Source organism: Populus alba, chromosome 16 (genome assembly GCF_005239225.2).
Source record: "Populus alba chromosome 16, ASM523922v2, whole genome shotgun sequence".
Classification (NCBI taxonomy): domain Eukaryota; kingdom Viridiplantae; phylum Streptophyta; class Magnoliopsida; order Malpighiales; family Salicaceae; genus Populus; species Populus alba.
Window position 1 is genome coordinate 5117539 of NC_133299.1, and position 16607 is coordinate 5134145.

The window sequence follows — 16607 nt, forward strand, 5'->3', positions numbered from 1 at the left end:
TGAACCATGTGAGGGTCATCATCATCATCATCAGCAGCAGCAGCAGCAGCAGCAGAGCGATAGTATGATCAGGAATATGTATGGGCACACGAGAAAAATTATGGATAATTACCAGCAATCTTTCGTGACCTAATTCTAAGCAGTTTGATATCATGTTGAAAAGTGTGAATTCTATATATAATTCTTAATGTTACAGACTCCCGTGTAGAATCCTGAGTACGCAAGGTGGGATGTGTGCTTGTAACCATGCAAATATGTACAAGAAGCTAATTATATAGATGTTAATATGAATGCAATTTCCTTGTAATCAATCGTGAATTAGTTTTAGTTTGTCTCTCCTTTACACTCTTAATTGTGACGCCATTGATTAATAATCATCGCTTTTGTGTGTGAACACACGCAAGGTATCAACTATCAAGATTTTCATGGTTTCTTCAAACAAAAAAGAAAAAGGGGGAATGAGTTATATGGACATTGTTCTTGTCCAATGCAGGGTCCAAAAGAGAAATAGTAGACTTTAAGAATTTTATTTTGCTTTTCCTGAAAAACCAACTAGAAGCTGCTGCTATATGAGCAACATGTTTAGCCAGGCATGATCGATTGAAAATTAATTCTTATGATTTCCCACCTTAATTAATCTTCTCTTGCAAATTAATAACAAACACAAATTGAATTAATGACCATAAAGAATTAATTCAGTTCAGAAGCTTAAACTATTATGTAAAATTTTAAAAATATAATTTATATTATTTTTTAATATACCCCTTAAATTTTGGGTTTGAAACTTACACAGATTCACATTACCTTATGCTTAATTCATTACAATATTTAATAGCTTTACCAACAAAAAATTTTCCATCGGCGTGAGATTACCATTTCATTGGTGAAAACTTTTACTGACTAATTTACCGATGGAATAACATTCATGGTAATTCCATCATTTGTCAGTAAAAAAATGAAAAAATTGATGGTTTTATAGACAAAAAAATATATGTGCCAAAAAAAATCTCATTTTATTCCATTGGTATTCCCCTCAGAAAAAATTTCATATAACAAAAAAAAATATCGTATTCAATTTCGTCGGTGATTATTTTAAAATATATATTTAAAAAAATCTATTTAAAAAAACTAGAAAATAATTAAATTAATATAAATCAACACTCCATAATACTCAAAATTGAGTTGCTCGGAAAAAAAAGAAGAAGAAAATAAATAACAAAAAAAATAAAACAAAAACAACATTGATCTCTTATGGAAAAAAAAATCCCACAACAACATTCATACAATTATTAAGAACAAAAAAATTTAAAAATATAATAAAAATAAAATATAATGAAAAAAAAACACAAAAAAGAAGAAAAAAAAATCTTATCTTAATTAATGTAATTGCGAGTGAAGATGAGAAGAAAAAAAAAAAATTCATAAAGTATGTTAATTAAAACAAAATTGAGAAGAGAAAAGAAGACATACCTGAGAGTAGGGGAGAAGAGGAGTTGAGGAGATAATATAAGAAAAAGAAAAAAAAGGGATGTTGATGTTTTTAACATAAGGGGAAGAAGAAAAAGAAAAAGAAAAAGAACATGCTCGTTTGTTGTGAAATGAGGGATTCTATTTATTGGGGTATTTTACTAACGGTTTTACCAACGTTTAATTAATATTAATATTTCTAACCATTCCATAGTAACTTTGTTTGTAATATTTAATTTAAATTTTAAATTTAATCAAAAATTTTCAGAAACTACCAAATATCATTGATGATTTTAAATCCGTCAGTGATTCAGTCTATAATATTTAATTTAAAATTTTAATTTACTAGAAAATTTTCAGAAACTCACCAAATAACACCAATGACTTTTCAATCTGTTGATGATTTTGTTTATAAAGAATAGTAATTAACAGTACAATTGAGAAGTGAACAGTTCTAGTGCTATCTGAAAAATACCGATGGAATATTCTGTATCAAATAACACCAACGATATTTCAATCCGTTGGTATTTTGTCTGTAAAGAACAGTAATTAACAGTACAATTGAGAAGTGAACAGTTCCAGTGCTATCTAGAAAATACCGATGGAATATTCCATAGGTGATTCTCTTTGTAATTGATATAATGAATAGTGTCAAGGAGAAGTGAACAATTTATCAAGGATTTTATCGACAGATTTAATTCTATCGGTAATTTCGTTGCTATAAATAACATGTCATCTTATTTTTTTAGCTTGTTTTAATTTTTTTTCCATCGTAATTACCTCAATATATACCGATGGAATGTTCCGTCGGTGATTCCCTTTATAATTTACATGATAAACGGTGTCAAGGAAAATAGAACAATTTACCAACTATTTTACCGACATATTTAATTCCATCAATAATTTATTGGTATAAATGACATGTCATCATATTTTTTGACTTTGCTTCAATTCTTCTTCTTTTTTTTTTCCACTGTAATTCCCTCGGTATATACCAAGAGAATATTTTCGTCGATAAAATTCACTGTAATTTATTGATGGAAATATTTAGTCAGTTTTCTGTTTGTATTTATTAATTTTTTTGTAATAATTTTTATCAAATAAATAGGGATATAAAATTTAAACTCGTGACTGCTTAGTCATCAAAACGCTCCGATACTATATTAAAAAAAAAATTAAACAAAAAAAATTTAAATTAATTCTAATATATAATTTATATTATTCTTTATTAGTAACATTCGTTCACACATGCACGCAGGCATACAAAAAGAAAAGGATAAGATAATGGATGCCTGTATAGTTAGTAAAGTTGGGCATTGAACCCATCAAAGATAGGTTATGCCAAGTGCAGAATTTGGATTTTTATCTTGTGTTGATCAGAATATATTTTTTTGTTAACTTTAATACATGGGCAAACACACAAAAGAATGCATGTAGATTATGCCAAGAGATCCTGTCGTCGTCTCTGTGATCTCTGGTGTCACAAGCCATGCCTCAAAAGTCATGCTCAAGGACACACAACCATCATTTCTCTCTTTCCTTTCTCTCTATAAATATACGAAAAACATCATGACATTTTCTTCACTTCCATATATACCTCTAAAATTTCATTTCCCATGTAACAATCTTCTGCTATACCTTTCAGATTATCAATCCTCTTTCTTGCAAGAGAAGAAATATCTAGTTATAATGGCCTTACAAAGGGCACTTCTTTACTCATTCTTCATAATCTCCATCTCCATTATTTCTTCCTATAGTTGTTCGCAGGAGGACCCACTTAATAATTACCTTGAAGAACAAGCATCTGGCTATGATTCTCAAGCTTATCCTTCGTATATTGACGATGGCGGGTTTAAGGACTTAATTAAGCTACGAAGTGATGTTTTAGGTTTGCAGACGTTTAGCAAAGAGAGGGGTAGCAAATCAACTCCTGTTATAACAGTTGGTGTGAAGGACTTTGGAGTTAAAGATGATGGAGGAGATGATACAGATGACACAGAGGTGTTTTCTTCTCAGATAGTCAAGCTAGCTTTGCATATACATATTCAACAAATTAAATTACATGATTATATAATATAATCCATTAATATTATTATAGCCTGCATGTATATTCATATTTTATTATAAGCATGTGTACATTTGACCATTTATTCTTACAACTTAATTTCGAGATAAATACTCTTAGAGCATTAACCATTTTACTTTTAAATCTTTAATTTGGTGACAAGAACCGGACCCTAATGGGAGACATGCTTAATTTCTCAGCACTTCCCTGGCTCTGTCTCCTACCAATATTCCTTTTCCACGGCCTTAATTAATTTCTTTTTTTTTTTCTTTTCCAAAGAATGCTTGATTCTCTTTTACTTGCTTTGGATGAATATTGCATATCTTCTATTTATATTTCCTGCAAGTATTAATATAGACTTTATTAATTCTCTGATCAGACATTTGAAAGGGCTTGGAAGGAAGCTTGTTCTTCCCCTGAAGGTGCTATTATTGTTGTGCCCGAGTACACTTATCGTCTTAAACCGATTAGATTCCAGGGTCCTTGCAAATCTAATATTGCATTGCAGGTGAGTTTAACTGCATATATAGATATAAATGCATAAATATTTGGAAGATGCTTCCTCCGTGAGACAGATAATTGACCGTTTTTGAGAAACTGATGTCAGGTACATGGAACCATTGAAGCATCTTGTAATCAATCGGACTACAAAAAGGATAGTAGACATTGGCTTCTCTTTGATAATGTTGAGAATTTACTAGTTGAAGGTGGTGGAACTATCGATGGAAATGGGAAGATATGGTGGGAAAACTCGTGCAAAGTCAATAAATCTCTTGTAAGCCATATATATTTATAAAATTCAGTGTTTCTTAATGATAATTTTAGGGGTAATTAATTCTTTCATCTTCTCAATTTTCTCCTGATCAAGAGCAACTGAATCTCTTAATTTTTCTTTCATTACCTGCAGCCTTGCAAAGAGGCACCTACGGTATGTTCCTTGTCTGTATAGTTCTGCAATTTTTTTCTGGCTTTCATCTTATGGTGGTGTGTGTGTGAATTTAATCAAAAACAGTGTATTTTCCCCTAAATTAAGCTTTGAGAATTAAGTAAGAGTATGAACTTAAGAAATTGTCATTTGGGAAACTATATGTATGCTTTGCATGCAGGCTGTCACCTTCTTTGAATGCCAGAATTTGATTGTGAAGGACCTCAAAATCCAAAATTCACAGCAAATGCATGTTTCTTTCAAGAAAAGCAATCATGTTCTAGTATCCAACCTCACAGTAACCTCACCAGAAGAGAGCCCTAACACCGACGGGATCCATATCACAAAGACTCAAAACATCCAGATTACTGATTCAGTCATAGGAACAGGTATGCTGTTATTACCCCCCCCCCTTCTCTTTACAGATTCATTCCTTCATCGCATTTTTCTTGACTGTCCTGTGTTCTCGCTTATGGTTAATGAAGGTGATGATTGTATATCCATTGTTAGTGGATCACATAATGTGCAAGCCAAGGGCATAACTTGTGGACCGGGTCATGGAATCAGGTCTGAATTATTAATTAAACACCAAACTTTAACCTTCTATGAACTGATATTTTTCTTTCTGGTATATTACTTATTTCCTTTGCTAATATATGTGTGTGTGTGTGTGTTTCTGAAAGTATATATTATCTCATATTTCTCTTTCAATTTCCTTTCTATCAATAGTATTGGAAGCTTAGGAGCACATGATTCAAAAGACCATGTTTCAGAAGTTACTGTCAATGGTGCCAAGCTTTCTGGTACCGCAAATGGTGTTAGGATCAAAACATGGCAGGTAATATTTACTATCCTTAATTCACTTTATCAACAACATCGATGTGCGTCGTATGCCACTTAATCAAAATTTAAGCTCAGTTATGATCGTAATTAATATGCAGGGAGGGTCTGGGAATGTAAGCAACATCAAGTTTCAGAATATTGAAATGAACAAGGTCACCAACCCCATTATAATAGATCAAAACTATTGTGACCAGGATAAACCATGCAAACAACAGGTGAAGAACTCTATCCTACAGGATCTTCACAACTAATTAACATCGCCCATTACCCTTAAAATTACCCTTAATTTAGTTCTTAAAATGATTTCTTGATCTTGGCATGCAGAAGTCAGCACTTCAAGTGAAAAATGTGGTGTACAAGAACATTAAGGGGACTAGCGCTTCTGAAGTGGCTATGAGATTTGATTGCAGCAAGGCTTATCCATGTCAAGGGATTCTATTACAAGATATTAATCTCGAAAGAGCAGGAGATAGAACGGCCAAAGCTTTGTGCAACAATGTTAAATTAGCTACGTTGGGAGTTGTTTATCCAAAATGTTCTTGATGGAAAAATAAATAAATTCAAGAGAGAGAGAGAGAGTTAGAACAAGGCCGTATGAAAGAATTTCCTAGTGGTTAGAGAATCGAACCTTTTCAGGTGGTTACTTGATCTTGACATTTCTTTTGTTTTAATTTTCTCAGGTTTCCATTGGACCTCCATGGATTGTTTATTGTTTATGATAGCTAGCCAATCTTTGATCAACTAATGTGTACATAATTGAAGAAACAAATAATTTATTGTTTTGTGTGTGTATATACGCACATATGTATGTATATTAGAAAAGTTGATTGTTAATAACAAATATTTGTATTTTTTAATTCCATGAATAATTTTTTATCACTTTTTTAGTAGAATTTTCTTTGTAAAAATCTCATTTATTTAGTGAAGTAATACCACAAATTATTTAATATTTAACTGTTCATATAAACAATTAATTAAAGTTATTTATTTTTTAATCGTTTGGTTAACAATTTTGTGTTCTAACTTATTTGCCAGAGTTATGCTGAGGTTGCAACTTGCAAGTCTGAGAAAGGGGGCATAGTAACGACAAACGACGTCATTTATCGGGTCATTTGCCCCTTATTAAAAGAATAAAAAAAATACAATCACATGGGCACGGGCCTGTCTCTGGCTCCCACTTATGTTCTTATTAACCAGCCCACCTTAGCTCATGCAAGAATGAGTTTTTTTTTTTTTTTTCTTAATTAGCCTTTTAGTTTTTTTTTTCTAGTCTCATCTTTAATGTTAGGTTTTTAGATAATTTTATCATTTAGTATTTTATATATTATGAATTAATTTTGATATTTTTATCATATTATAAAATAAAATAAATAATTAACCTAATAGAGTTTATAGCTCGATTTGCAGGTTTCTCTATTTTTGTTTTTTCAATCTCATCCTTTAATATTATATTTTTAGTTAATTTTATAATTTACTAGTGTTTTAAATTTTTTATTATATAAAAAAAAAAAATAATTTAACTCGGTAAGTTCATAACCTAGATTGCAAGTCTTGCGGGTTGACTAAGGTGAAAATAACATGTTTTATTAGTTGATTTTTTTATGTAGATCTATTTAGTGATTAAGTTCATGTTGAAATAATTTCAACACGAATTTAATTTAAAATTCAAGCTAAGTAAATAGCCAGGTTGAGATTTTTCAAGTTTAAAATATTATACCAAGTTTAATAAAAATGTCAAAAAATATTGATAATCTACATATTATTACCTTACATTTCAAAAAAATTTAAATCCCACTCATAACAAAAATGCGGGTGATAAACTAAGTAGTTAGATATTAAAAAAAGTAATTAAGTGAAATATTTTGATAACTTTAATGTTTTTTTATTGAATAATATCAAATAATATTAGACGGTTAAGAAGATCTGTTATTTTATTTGATTTTTCTAATTTTAATATTGAAATTAAGTATTTAATGGAATTTATTTTTTTAAATATATCAAATTAATATAAATTTTATTTTTAAAATGTTTAGAATAAATATTTAATTTTAATTAATGTACAAATCACTTTAAAGATATTTATTATATAAAATTAAAAAACATTCATGTCATACCAATCATTGGCCTTCGCCTAGTGTCATTATTAGAACCATCGAAACAATGAGGCTGACCCCTCCCCCATAAAAAAAAAATGATAATTATTTTTCTTTTCTTGTATATGTTCTTGTGAAATTAAAGGTCATTTAAATTGACCATTTGACCCCTTGGTAAACGTCACTCCTTCAATCAAGTCCTCACAGTAAAAAAAAAAAAAAAAAAAATTCCAATTGATGCTAATTGCTAACAGTTTCTGCCAGCTCATCACTCTCTAGTCAAAACCCCATCATTTTTACACAGTTCCAAGCGTTTACTTTAACACCAATACCCTCCATTTCTCAATTTTCCGTCCAAAACTCGTGGCATATCAGTAAATTCACATATCCAGTGTTACCTCAACGCGAAGACTTACCTTCATTTGTTTGGATCCTGTCCGGTTACCGCAGAGGAAAGAAAAGGACCCCTACGAGGAACTACATGATAAAACATCCATTCATGTTTTGCCACGTCAAAAAGTCCGACAATTTATACTTGCGTGGCAAGTTCTGAAAGAAGCAAGTACTGTAACTTATAAATCTCCAACCTTGCACCTCAACAAGTCCCAGTTTGCACGTTTTTCTTTTTTGGCAGCTTTTTTTATTCTTCTCTAAATTATTTATTAAAAAAAAAAAAGAAATGGAGGGGGACGGGCAGTGTGGATCTGTGTCGGCCCTTGTCGTGTCTCTCTCGAAGTGTCGGTGTGTGAATTAAAACTTTTATAGTGTACTAGGCCTTAATTATTTGTGTGTGGCATCATCAGAACTCCATTGGTCATCAATGGAGGGGCGCCTTTAAAAATAGCTGCTTTCAAGATTTTGTGACTAGGGATAGAGCATTTTGCTTGATTGCTTGAAGGGGCATTAATGGATCTAGAAGGAGATGATGCTGCTGGGGTTAGTCACATTTTAATAACTTTGCTTAGTGTTACTGGGATTGATAGATAGAGAGTAGACACTCAATTGGTTGGATTGCGATGTATGAAGGGTGTTGTGCATTGCTGCTTTCAGTACCTTTTGGTTAAATGTTTAATGTGATCCAATCGGGAAGAAATTTTTGTTCTTCATGTCATGGTTGGATTCTTGAAAGAATATAGAGAGGGAAAGTGGAAGTGGGATTTTGTTGCTGTTCTTGTTTCCTTTAATTAATTATTGTAGATGAAACTATTTCGATGAATTTTATATTCAGTCTACAGATCCAAATGGGATTTAATGTATAGCTCTAAATATGTTTGGCTTGCTTGTCAGGTATCTTTGGTTGAGTGTAGATCATGATGCTATATTTTAGATGCAAACAGCTGAAACTTTTGCTTGTGTAATAATCTAAATCTGTCTGCTTGATTGTTAGTGGTTCTTAATTTTCTCTCTTTTGTTCCTATGGAAAAATCCGTTGGTTTGCTGCACTTAGAATCAAGGAAGATAGTTCCTCTTTTTTTAATCTAATATATTTGAACTGCTTGGAAATTCTGCTGTCTTTGTGTTTTGCGGGAGCAATTATGAAATCTGTTCCTAGGTGCTTTTAATCCATGAATTTACTTTTGACTTTGGGTGTTTTGCTTGTTTTCAGCCAAAAAAAATCCAGGTCTGCCAGATCTGCAGTGATGATATTGGCAAGACTGTAGATGGAGAGCCCTTTGTTGCTTGCCATGTATGTGCATTTCCAGTTTGCCGTCCATGTTATGAGTATGAGAGGAAAGATGGTAACCAGTCTTGTCCTCAATGCAAGACCAAATACAAGAGACATAAAGGTTAGTCCAGCACCATTTGTCGCTGCTTTTGCAATTTATGCCTAGGTAGATAATGTGTCTGTGATACATTTTGTTCTTCATCATCAGGAAGCCCTCCAATTCAAGAGGAAGAAATGGGAGATGCTGATTCTGAAGATGTAGGAAACAAGTCAAACCATCACATATCAGGCGTTCAAGATGAGAAACAAAAGATAGAACGTATGCTGGGTTGGGATTTGAGTTCTGGTCGGAAAGAGCATCTTGCAACCACAAACTATGACAAAGATGGTTCTCTTAACCATATTCCTTATCTGGCTGGTAGACGTTCGGTAGGCGATGCAGCAATTCGTTGCTTCTAGTTTCTCTTCTCCCTTTAATATCAACGATAGTTGCTGATAATATTTATATTTCAGGTTTCCGGCGATCTTTCAGCTGCATCTCCTGAGCGTTACTCAATGGCTTCTCCTGAAAGTGGCATCAGAGGTATGACTATGTACGTACTAATAAAATATCACTGGGTTCAGATTTTAACGTTTGTATTGGACTTTCTGCAGCTAATATAAGGGTGGTGGATCCAACAAGGGATTCTGGCTCCTTGGGGTTTGGCAATGTAGCCTGGAGAGAGAGGATTGATGGTTGGAAGATGAAGCCAGAGAAGAATACTGCTCCGATGAGTGTTAGTAATGCACCATCTGAAGGCAGGGGTGGCGGAGATTTTGATGCCAGCACTGATGTACTCATGGATGATTCTTTACTGTAAGTGCCTGAAGCACAGTGTAAAACTGATTCTTTTATGCACGCTGTCTCTTTATCATCTGCCTAACAGCATTCACACATTACCTATATGAAACTGTGACTTTTCTTCCCTGTCCTCCTCCAGTTTTTCCTCTCTCGGTTTCTCCCTTTTGGCTTTTGCAAATCCATAGTTTTAATTGAGATCATATTTGTTTTTTTTTCCCTCATTGTTTTCTTGTATTTATTCCATTGTTGTAATGCAGAAATGATGAAGCCCGCCAGCCTCTCTCAAGGAAGGTTTCTATTGCTTCCTCTAGGATTAACCCTTACAGGATGGTCATAGTTTTGCGGCTTGTTGTCCTTTGCATTTTTTTGCACTACCGTTTAACAAATCCAGTGAAGAATGCTTACGCTTTGTGGCTAATATCCGTTATCTGTGAGATATGGTTTGCAATATCGTGGATATTGGATCAGTTCCCTAAATGGCTTCCTGTGAACCGTGAGACATATCTTGACAGGCTATCTCTCAGGTAGTTTTTTCCTTTTTCCTATAATCTTGTAAGTTGTAATGTTGTTAATTTTTAATAAAATCCTTAAAAGATTTAACTTCTGGATTTTTGAGTGCCTCACAGATATGAGAAAGAAGGAGAGCCGTCTCAGTTGGCTGCTGTTGACATTTTTGTCAGTACAGTCGACCCTTTAAAGGAACCTCCACTGGTCACAGCCAATACAGTACTATCTATTCTTGCAGTTGATTACCCAGTCGACAAAGTCTCTTGTTATGTTTCAGATGATGGAGCTGCTATGTTGACTTTTGAAACTATGTCTGAAACGTCTGAATTTGCAAGAAAATGGGTTCCTTTCTGCAAGAGATATGATATTGAGCCCCGAGCTCCAGAATGGTACTTTTCACAGAAGATTGACTACTTAAAAGACAAGGTTCATCCATCATTTGTCAAAGAACGCAGAGCTATGAAGGTAGGAAATTGAGGTTCTAGTGAATGATTTTGATACTCATAAACTTAGCATGTATATGTTACTTATCTTACACCAAAATAACTTTCTTTCAGAGAGAATATGAAGAATTTAAAGTTCGTGTCAATGGGCTTGTTGCAAAGGCACAAAAGGTTCCTGATGAAGGATGGGTCATGCAAGATGGTACACCTTGGCCTGGAAATAACATCAGAGATCATCCAGGAATGATCCAGGTTTGTCCATTTTCAAACTAAACTAAGATTTTCCTCAGTCAGAAATGCCTTCTTAGGATAATTACAACCCACACAAAATTCACAACGTTGATATTTTTTGTGTACTGCACTCCTGTAAATGGCTTTTGGCTTTTCATTTCGCAATCTATAATTTTCTGTTTGCTGTTGAATAATTATGTTTTCTGTTTGCTGATTGTTATTTGGGCTTCACAACACAGAAACTACTGTTTTAAGCAACCTTCTTCTTTTTTTTATTAATATTTCTCTTGGATCATTCTCTCTTGTTAAAATCAACACATGTCATGGTGTCCAATCCCATTTACATCATAATTTGCAGGTTTTCTTGGGCCATAGTGGAGGACTTGACACTGAGGGTAATGAACTTCCACGATTAGTGTATGTGTCCCGTGAGAAGCGTCCTGGTTTTCAGCATCATAAGAAAGCTGGTGCTATGAATGCACTTGTAAGTTTTCAGTATTATCAATAATGGAACCTATTAAGGCCTTACTACTAACTATTGTGGGTCGTGCAGGTTCGTGTTTCAGCAGTCCTCACAAATGGGCCCTTCTTGTTAAATCTTGATTGTGATCATTACATAAACAACAGCAGGGCATTGAGAGAAGCTATGTGTTTTCTAATGGATCCTAATCTTGGAAGAACAGTTTGTTATGTCCAGTTTCCTCAGAGATTTGATGGGATTGATAGAAACGATCGATATGCCAACCGTAACACTGTTTTCTTTGATGTAAGTGCTAACAGAAATCTTTGGCACAAATTTATCCTCTTGTAGTTTCATGATAAATGTGCCATGCAGAACTGTTCATTTTACATGTTACAAAAAACTAAAATTCATACATTTTTCCTTGTTGATGCTTATGCAATGTTAGATAAATTTAAGAGGATTGGATGGAATCCAAGGCCCTGTATATGTGGGTACAGGGTGTGTTTTCAATAGAACGGCCTTGTATGGCTATGAGCCTCCTCTCAAGCCTAAGCATAAGAAACCAGGGTTTCTGTCTTCATGCTTTGGTGGATCGCGAAAGAAGAGTTCTAGATCGGGTAGAAAGGATAGTAAGAAAAAATCAAGCAAGCTTGTAGACCCTACTTTGCCGGTATTCAATTTAGAAGATATAGAAGAAGGGGTTGAAGGTAAGCATGGCCTTTTATTTTTCCTTAGCTGCTGATCTATCACATCTTCATTCTGCAGACATGGATATCTACTTACATTAGTTGGTGACAAGTCAAATAACATATGGGTCTTCTATCTTTAATGATACAAACTTCATATAATATAGCTTGAATTTTTTCACTTCTATCCATTTTCTAAATGAGAATAATCTTGGTGGAACTTGTCTTCAGGATAGGGTTTAAAAATATTATTGACACAAACAAGTTACTTCAGATAGATGATAGTCACTTATCCTGTGGATAGTTATTGGTTACCTCTCCTTTGTGCTTGCAATGCTGATATTTCTGCAACTTTCTTCAAAAGGTACTGGATTCGATGATGAAAAATCATTGCTCATGTCTCAAATGACACTTGAGAAAAGATTTGGCCAATCAACTGTGTTTGTTGCTTCCACTCTTATGGAGAATGGCGGTGTTCCTGAGTCTGCCACCCCAGAGTCTCTTCTCAAAGAAGCTATTCATGTCATCAGCTGTGGATATGAAGACAAGACAGACTGGGGAAGTGAAGTATGTTAACCTTTTCTTTTCTCTAATGCTGGTAAATTTATTTTCCCAATTTTTTTAGCCTGTAAATATGGGCGAATGTACTATAAGCCAAAGATTATCACTTCTTCATCCCTCACAAAGAGAGAGGGAGGGAGTGAAGGAGGGTGAGAATTCTATATGCATCCCTACCTGTGGCTCATGTTGACACATTAATTTTGTATTTCTAATAAACATATTGTTGTTTCTTTCTGCAGATAGGATGGATATATGGTTCTGTTACGGAAGATATCCTTACAGGATTCAAGATGCATGCTCGTGGTTGGAGATCAATCTATTGCATGCCGAAGCGTGCTGCCTTTAAGGGATCTGCTCCCATTAATCTTTCTGATCGTCTAAATCAAGTGCTTCGGTGGGCCTTGGGTTCCGTTGAAATTCTTCTCAGTCGTCACTGCCCCATATGGTATGGCTATAGTGGAAGGCTAAAATGGCTCGAGAGATTTGCTTATATCAACACCACCATTTATCCAATCACATCCATTCCTCTTCTTGCCTATTGTACATTGCCTGCCGTGTGCCTTCTTACCGGAAAGTTCATTATTCCACAGGTGAATATAGTTGCACTTGCTGTTTCTGCTTTAGATTGCTGTATGAAAGTTTTGAAATTATGGAACAACAGAATCCTGACCTGAGAATAATATTTTTGTTGCTGACTACTAAATAGAAATGCAGTGTTCTCCTCTCTTTTTTAACTCGAATTAAAGTGCAAAGAACTTGTAGGCAGAAAAATAACAATTTTTTTGGTGATTTCTCTTGAAAAGTAACATTCCGTGGTGTTTACATGCCTAGTTTGTGTTTTGTGGTATTGCAGATTAGTAACATTGCCAGTATCTGGTTCATATCCCTCTTTCTTTCAATCTTTGCAACTGGTATTTTGGAAATGAGATGGAGTGGTGTTGGGATCGATGAATGGTGGAGGAATGAACAGTTCTGGGTTATTGGAGGTGTGTCAGCTCATCTCTTTGCTGTCTTCCAAGGCCTGCTGAAGGTCCTCGCTGGAATAGATACAAATTTTACTGTCACTTCAAAAGCATCTGATGAAGATGGTGATTTTACCGAGCTATATATGTTCAAATGGACCACTTTACTCATCCCACCAACAACTCTCCTCATAATCAATCTGGTTGGAGTGGTTGCCGGAGTCTCTTACGCCATAAACAGTGGCTATCAATCTTGGGGTCCTCTCTTTGGCAAGCTTTTCTTTGCTTTCTGGGTGATTATTCATCTTTATCCTTTCCTCAAGGGTCTGATGGGACGCCAAAACCGAACACCTACGATTGTTGTGGTGTGGTCAGTTCTCCTTGCTTCTATCTTCTCCTTACTGTGGGTACGTGTTGACCCTTTTACAACCAGGGTGACCGGACCAGACGTTACGCAGTGTGGCATCAACTGCTAGAGGAACAGAACAGTATCGTAACCAGAAGGAATAAATTTTCCTGAAGATTTATGCAGATATCCTCAATCGGAAAATCATCACCTTCTGCTCGGGTCTCAATAACCGGACCAGAAAATAATATAGGTTCATTTCTGTGTTATTCTTTACATTTTTTTGTTTTTTCCCCTTCATTTTTTCGACAAGTTCTTTAAGTGTCTTGAGTCGATTCACCTCATAAGCTTGTAATCCCAATCCCAAAGTATTTGGCGCTAGAAATGATACTGTTCATCTCCTCCATGTTGTATGAGATAATTTCTTAAACTTGTATGGCACAAATACCCATGCTTTATCGTCCTAAAAGTGGGCTAGATTACCTTCAGAAGTAGCTAGCAGAGGCCATGGAATGAGACAATTGCAGGTTATCGATGACCACCTGCACAGCATAGCTAAATTTCCCTTCTCTCGCAGAAATTGGTTCATTCTATTTGAGGAGTGAATCAGGTAATGCAGAATGAAGGGCAATAACAAATTACACGTACAAATATAAGAATAAATGATGATATAATTCATAAATTATGTGACAGTTTGAAATGATTGGAACTCTTCAAGCAGTAGAATAATGGGTTTGGAAATCCAACATGAGTGCTTGAATTAAAAAAGAGAATCAGTATTAATTTCATGATTTTAAATTTTGTTTGAGAAAGGTGTTGGAACTTGATTTTGATCCCATTTCGATCACACTCTTAAGAATTCAAAAAACAACAATTATTTTATAATTTTCAATCATTTTGCTTGTAGTTTTTTATATCGATAAATATTTTAAAAAAATTTATTGAGAAAAACAATAATCATGCAATGAAAGATGGATTAAAAATAATCATAAAGTTTTGCCCCCTCCCCAAGAAATTAAGTGATAAGGATGAAAAAACAAATAAAAGAACAAAAAAAAGGAGGAGATGAGGGAAGGTTTGAGAAGATAAGAAGAGAAAAATAAAGGGAAGTACAAATAAAGTGACTCGTGCAAGCAAAAAGGAGGGAAATGTTTTTAGAAAGAAAAAAAAAAAAAAAAAAAAAGATGAAACGATGGAGTGAGATAAAAGAGAGAGAAAATCAAGAGAGAAGAATTTGTTTACAAGGAGAAAGAGAGAGATAGGAGAAATGAAAAAAAAAAAAAAATTGAAAAAAAAGACATGGCAACCTCCCTTTGCTCCCATTTTCTCCTAATATTCCCTCTTTCCCACTGTCACCAATCATCACACCGTCATTCACCGCAACTCATGGTAGCTTCCATATCGGCAGCGCCAATCAGCCTCCCACATTGACAGTGGTGCTGCCAGCGCGCAGCCCAAGTGTCACCTCTCTCTCTCTCGAGCAAACCTAGAGTCACGAACCACCAATCATCATGTGTCCTCTTCTCCCATGGAAAAATCACCAACCACTCTACGACCCACCTCCTTCTCTCCATGAATTGAAAAATGAGTAAGAATATTTTCATCGGTGTTGAAATGTGAGAGTGGGAGAGAGTCATAAGCAACATGAGTATGTTATACAGGCATGCACAAGGACCGAGTAACAAAGAAAAGATTTGTGTATACAGCCAGAGGAAAAGAAGAAAAAATCCTTGACTGAGAAGGAAAGAATGAGGAAGTTAAAAGATTTCAGTCTGCAAGTTGCAACAGAAGAAAAATACCCTAATGGCTAGAAAAATTAGTAGAGAGAAGGGAATATGGCAATGCTTTTAAAGCTATCAGGAATTGAAATGGGATTCCTGAATTGCAACATTTCTTCCTTATTAAGATGAGAAAAAATATTTTTATATGTAAAAATGTAAAAAAAAAAAATGTTATGAAAAACAAGTTAATTTGAAATTTTTCTTTTTTTTACAAATGTTAAAAAAAAAAAAAAAAAAAAAAAAAAGGAAATTGTACTTGGAATCTATCTAAGGGCCTGAATGGGCTTCCACCAGTTGCCGAATATATCATCTTAAGACAACTCGGAAGCCTTTTTTAGGCCCAAGATAGGCACCTACCAACCAAGATAAGCCCAAACAGTAGCTGTGAGAGGACCCGGGATTTAATTGATTTGGTCCAAATCCATGTCTGGCTGCTCGTAGGTTCTTCCGCCATTTGCGTATTAAATTTAATTGGCCTCTTTGATAGTACATTGGGGACTTAATTGAACAACACCAAAGTTCAGGTCACCTGATTGATAAAAGCATTATTTGAAAACAATTGCGTATTAAATTTAATTGCAATTGAATTGGATTCAATTTGATGTTGAATTTCACCTGTTAGGGCGTAAAATTTCTTTCATGTGCTATTTTTTAATCCAAATTAAAAATTAAATGTCTATTGTCCAAATCTAAAAAAATTGATGTGATTATTGTATTTCAGTGACAA

At 34.3% G+C, this 16607-nt stretch overlaps 2 protein-coding genes across 3 annotated transcripts; both read left to right on the forward strand.

The window, feature by feature from the left end:
- The first annotated feature begins 2941 nt into the window (after nt 1-2941).
- LOC118051773 (polygalacturonase) lies at nt 2942-6160 on the forward strand. Of its 2 annotated transcripts, XM_035062496.2 has the most exons (10): nt 2946-3468; nt 3912-4040; nt 4140-4307; nt 4440-4460; nt 4639-4846; nt 4943-5024; nt 5187-5295; nt 5399-5515; nt 5625-5889; nt 5981-6160. In XM_035062496.2, exons 1-9 carry the CDS (start codon nt 2971-2973, stop codon nt 5841-5843), a joined length of 1551 nt encoding a protein of 516 aa, XP_034918387.2. In that variant the 5' UTR covers nt 2946-2970; the 3' UTR covers nt 5844-5889; nt 5981-6160. The 2 variants fall into 2 exon arrangements, with proteins under 2 accessions (XP_073261349.1, XP_034918387.2); XM_073405248.1 differs by lacking the exon at nt 4440-4460 and having other exon boundaries at nt 2942-3468.
- A 1865-nt stretch (nt 6161-8025) lies between these two features.
- On the forward strand, nt 8026-14568 carry LOC118051764 (cellulose synthase A catalytic subunit 3 [UDP-forming]). The gene is made up of 14 exons (XM_035062491.2): nt 8026-8329; nt 9000-9180; nt 9268-9488; nt 9573-9642; nt 9714-9915; nt 10158-10424; nt 10527-10872; nt 10965-11102; nt 11440-11565; nt 11635-11847; nt 11990-12251; nt 12595-12797; nt 13031-13381; nt 13645-14568. The coding sequence occupies exons 1-14, from the start codon at nt 8300-8302 to the stop codon at nt 14227-14229; spliced, it is 3195 nt and encodes a 1064-aa protein (XP_034918382.1). The 5' UTR covers nt 8026-8299; the 3' UTR covers nt 14230-14568.
- The last annotated feature ends 2039 nt before the right edge of the window (nt 14569-16607 follow it).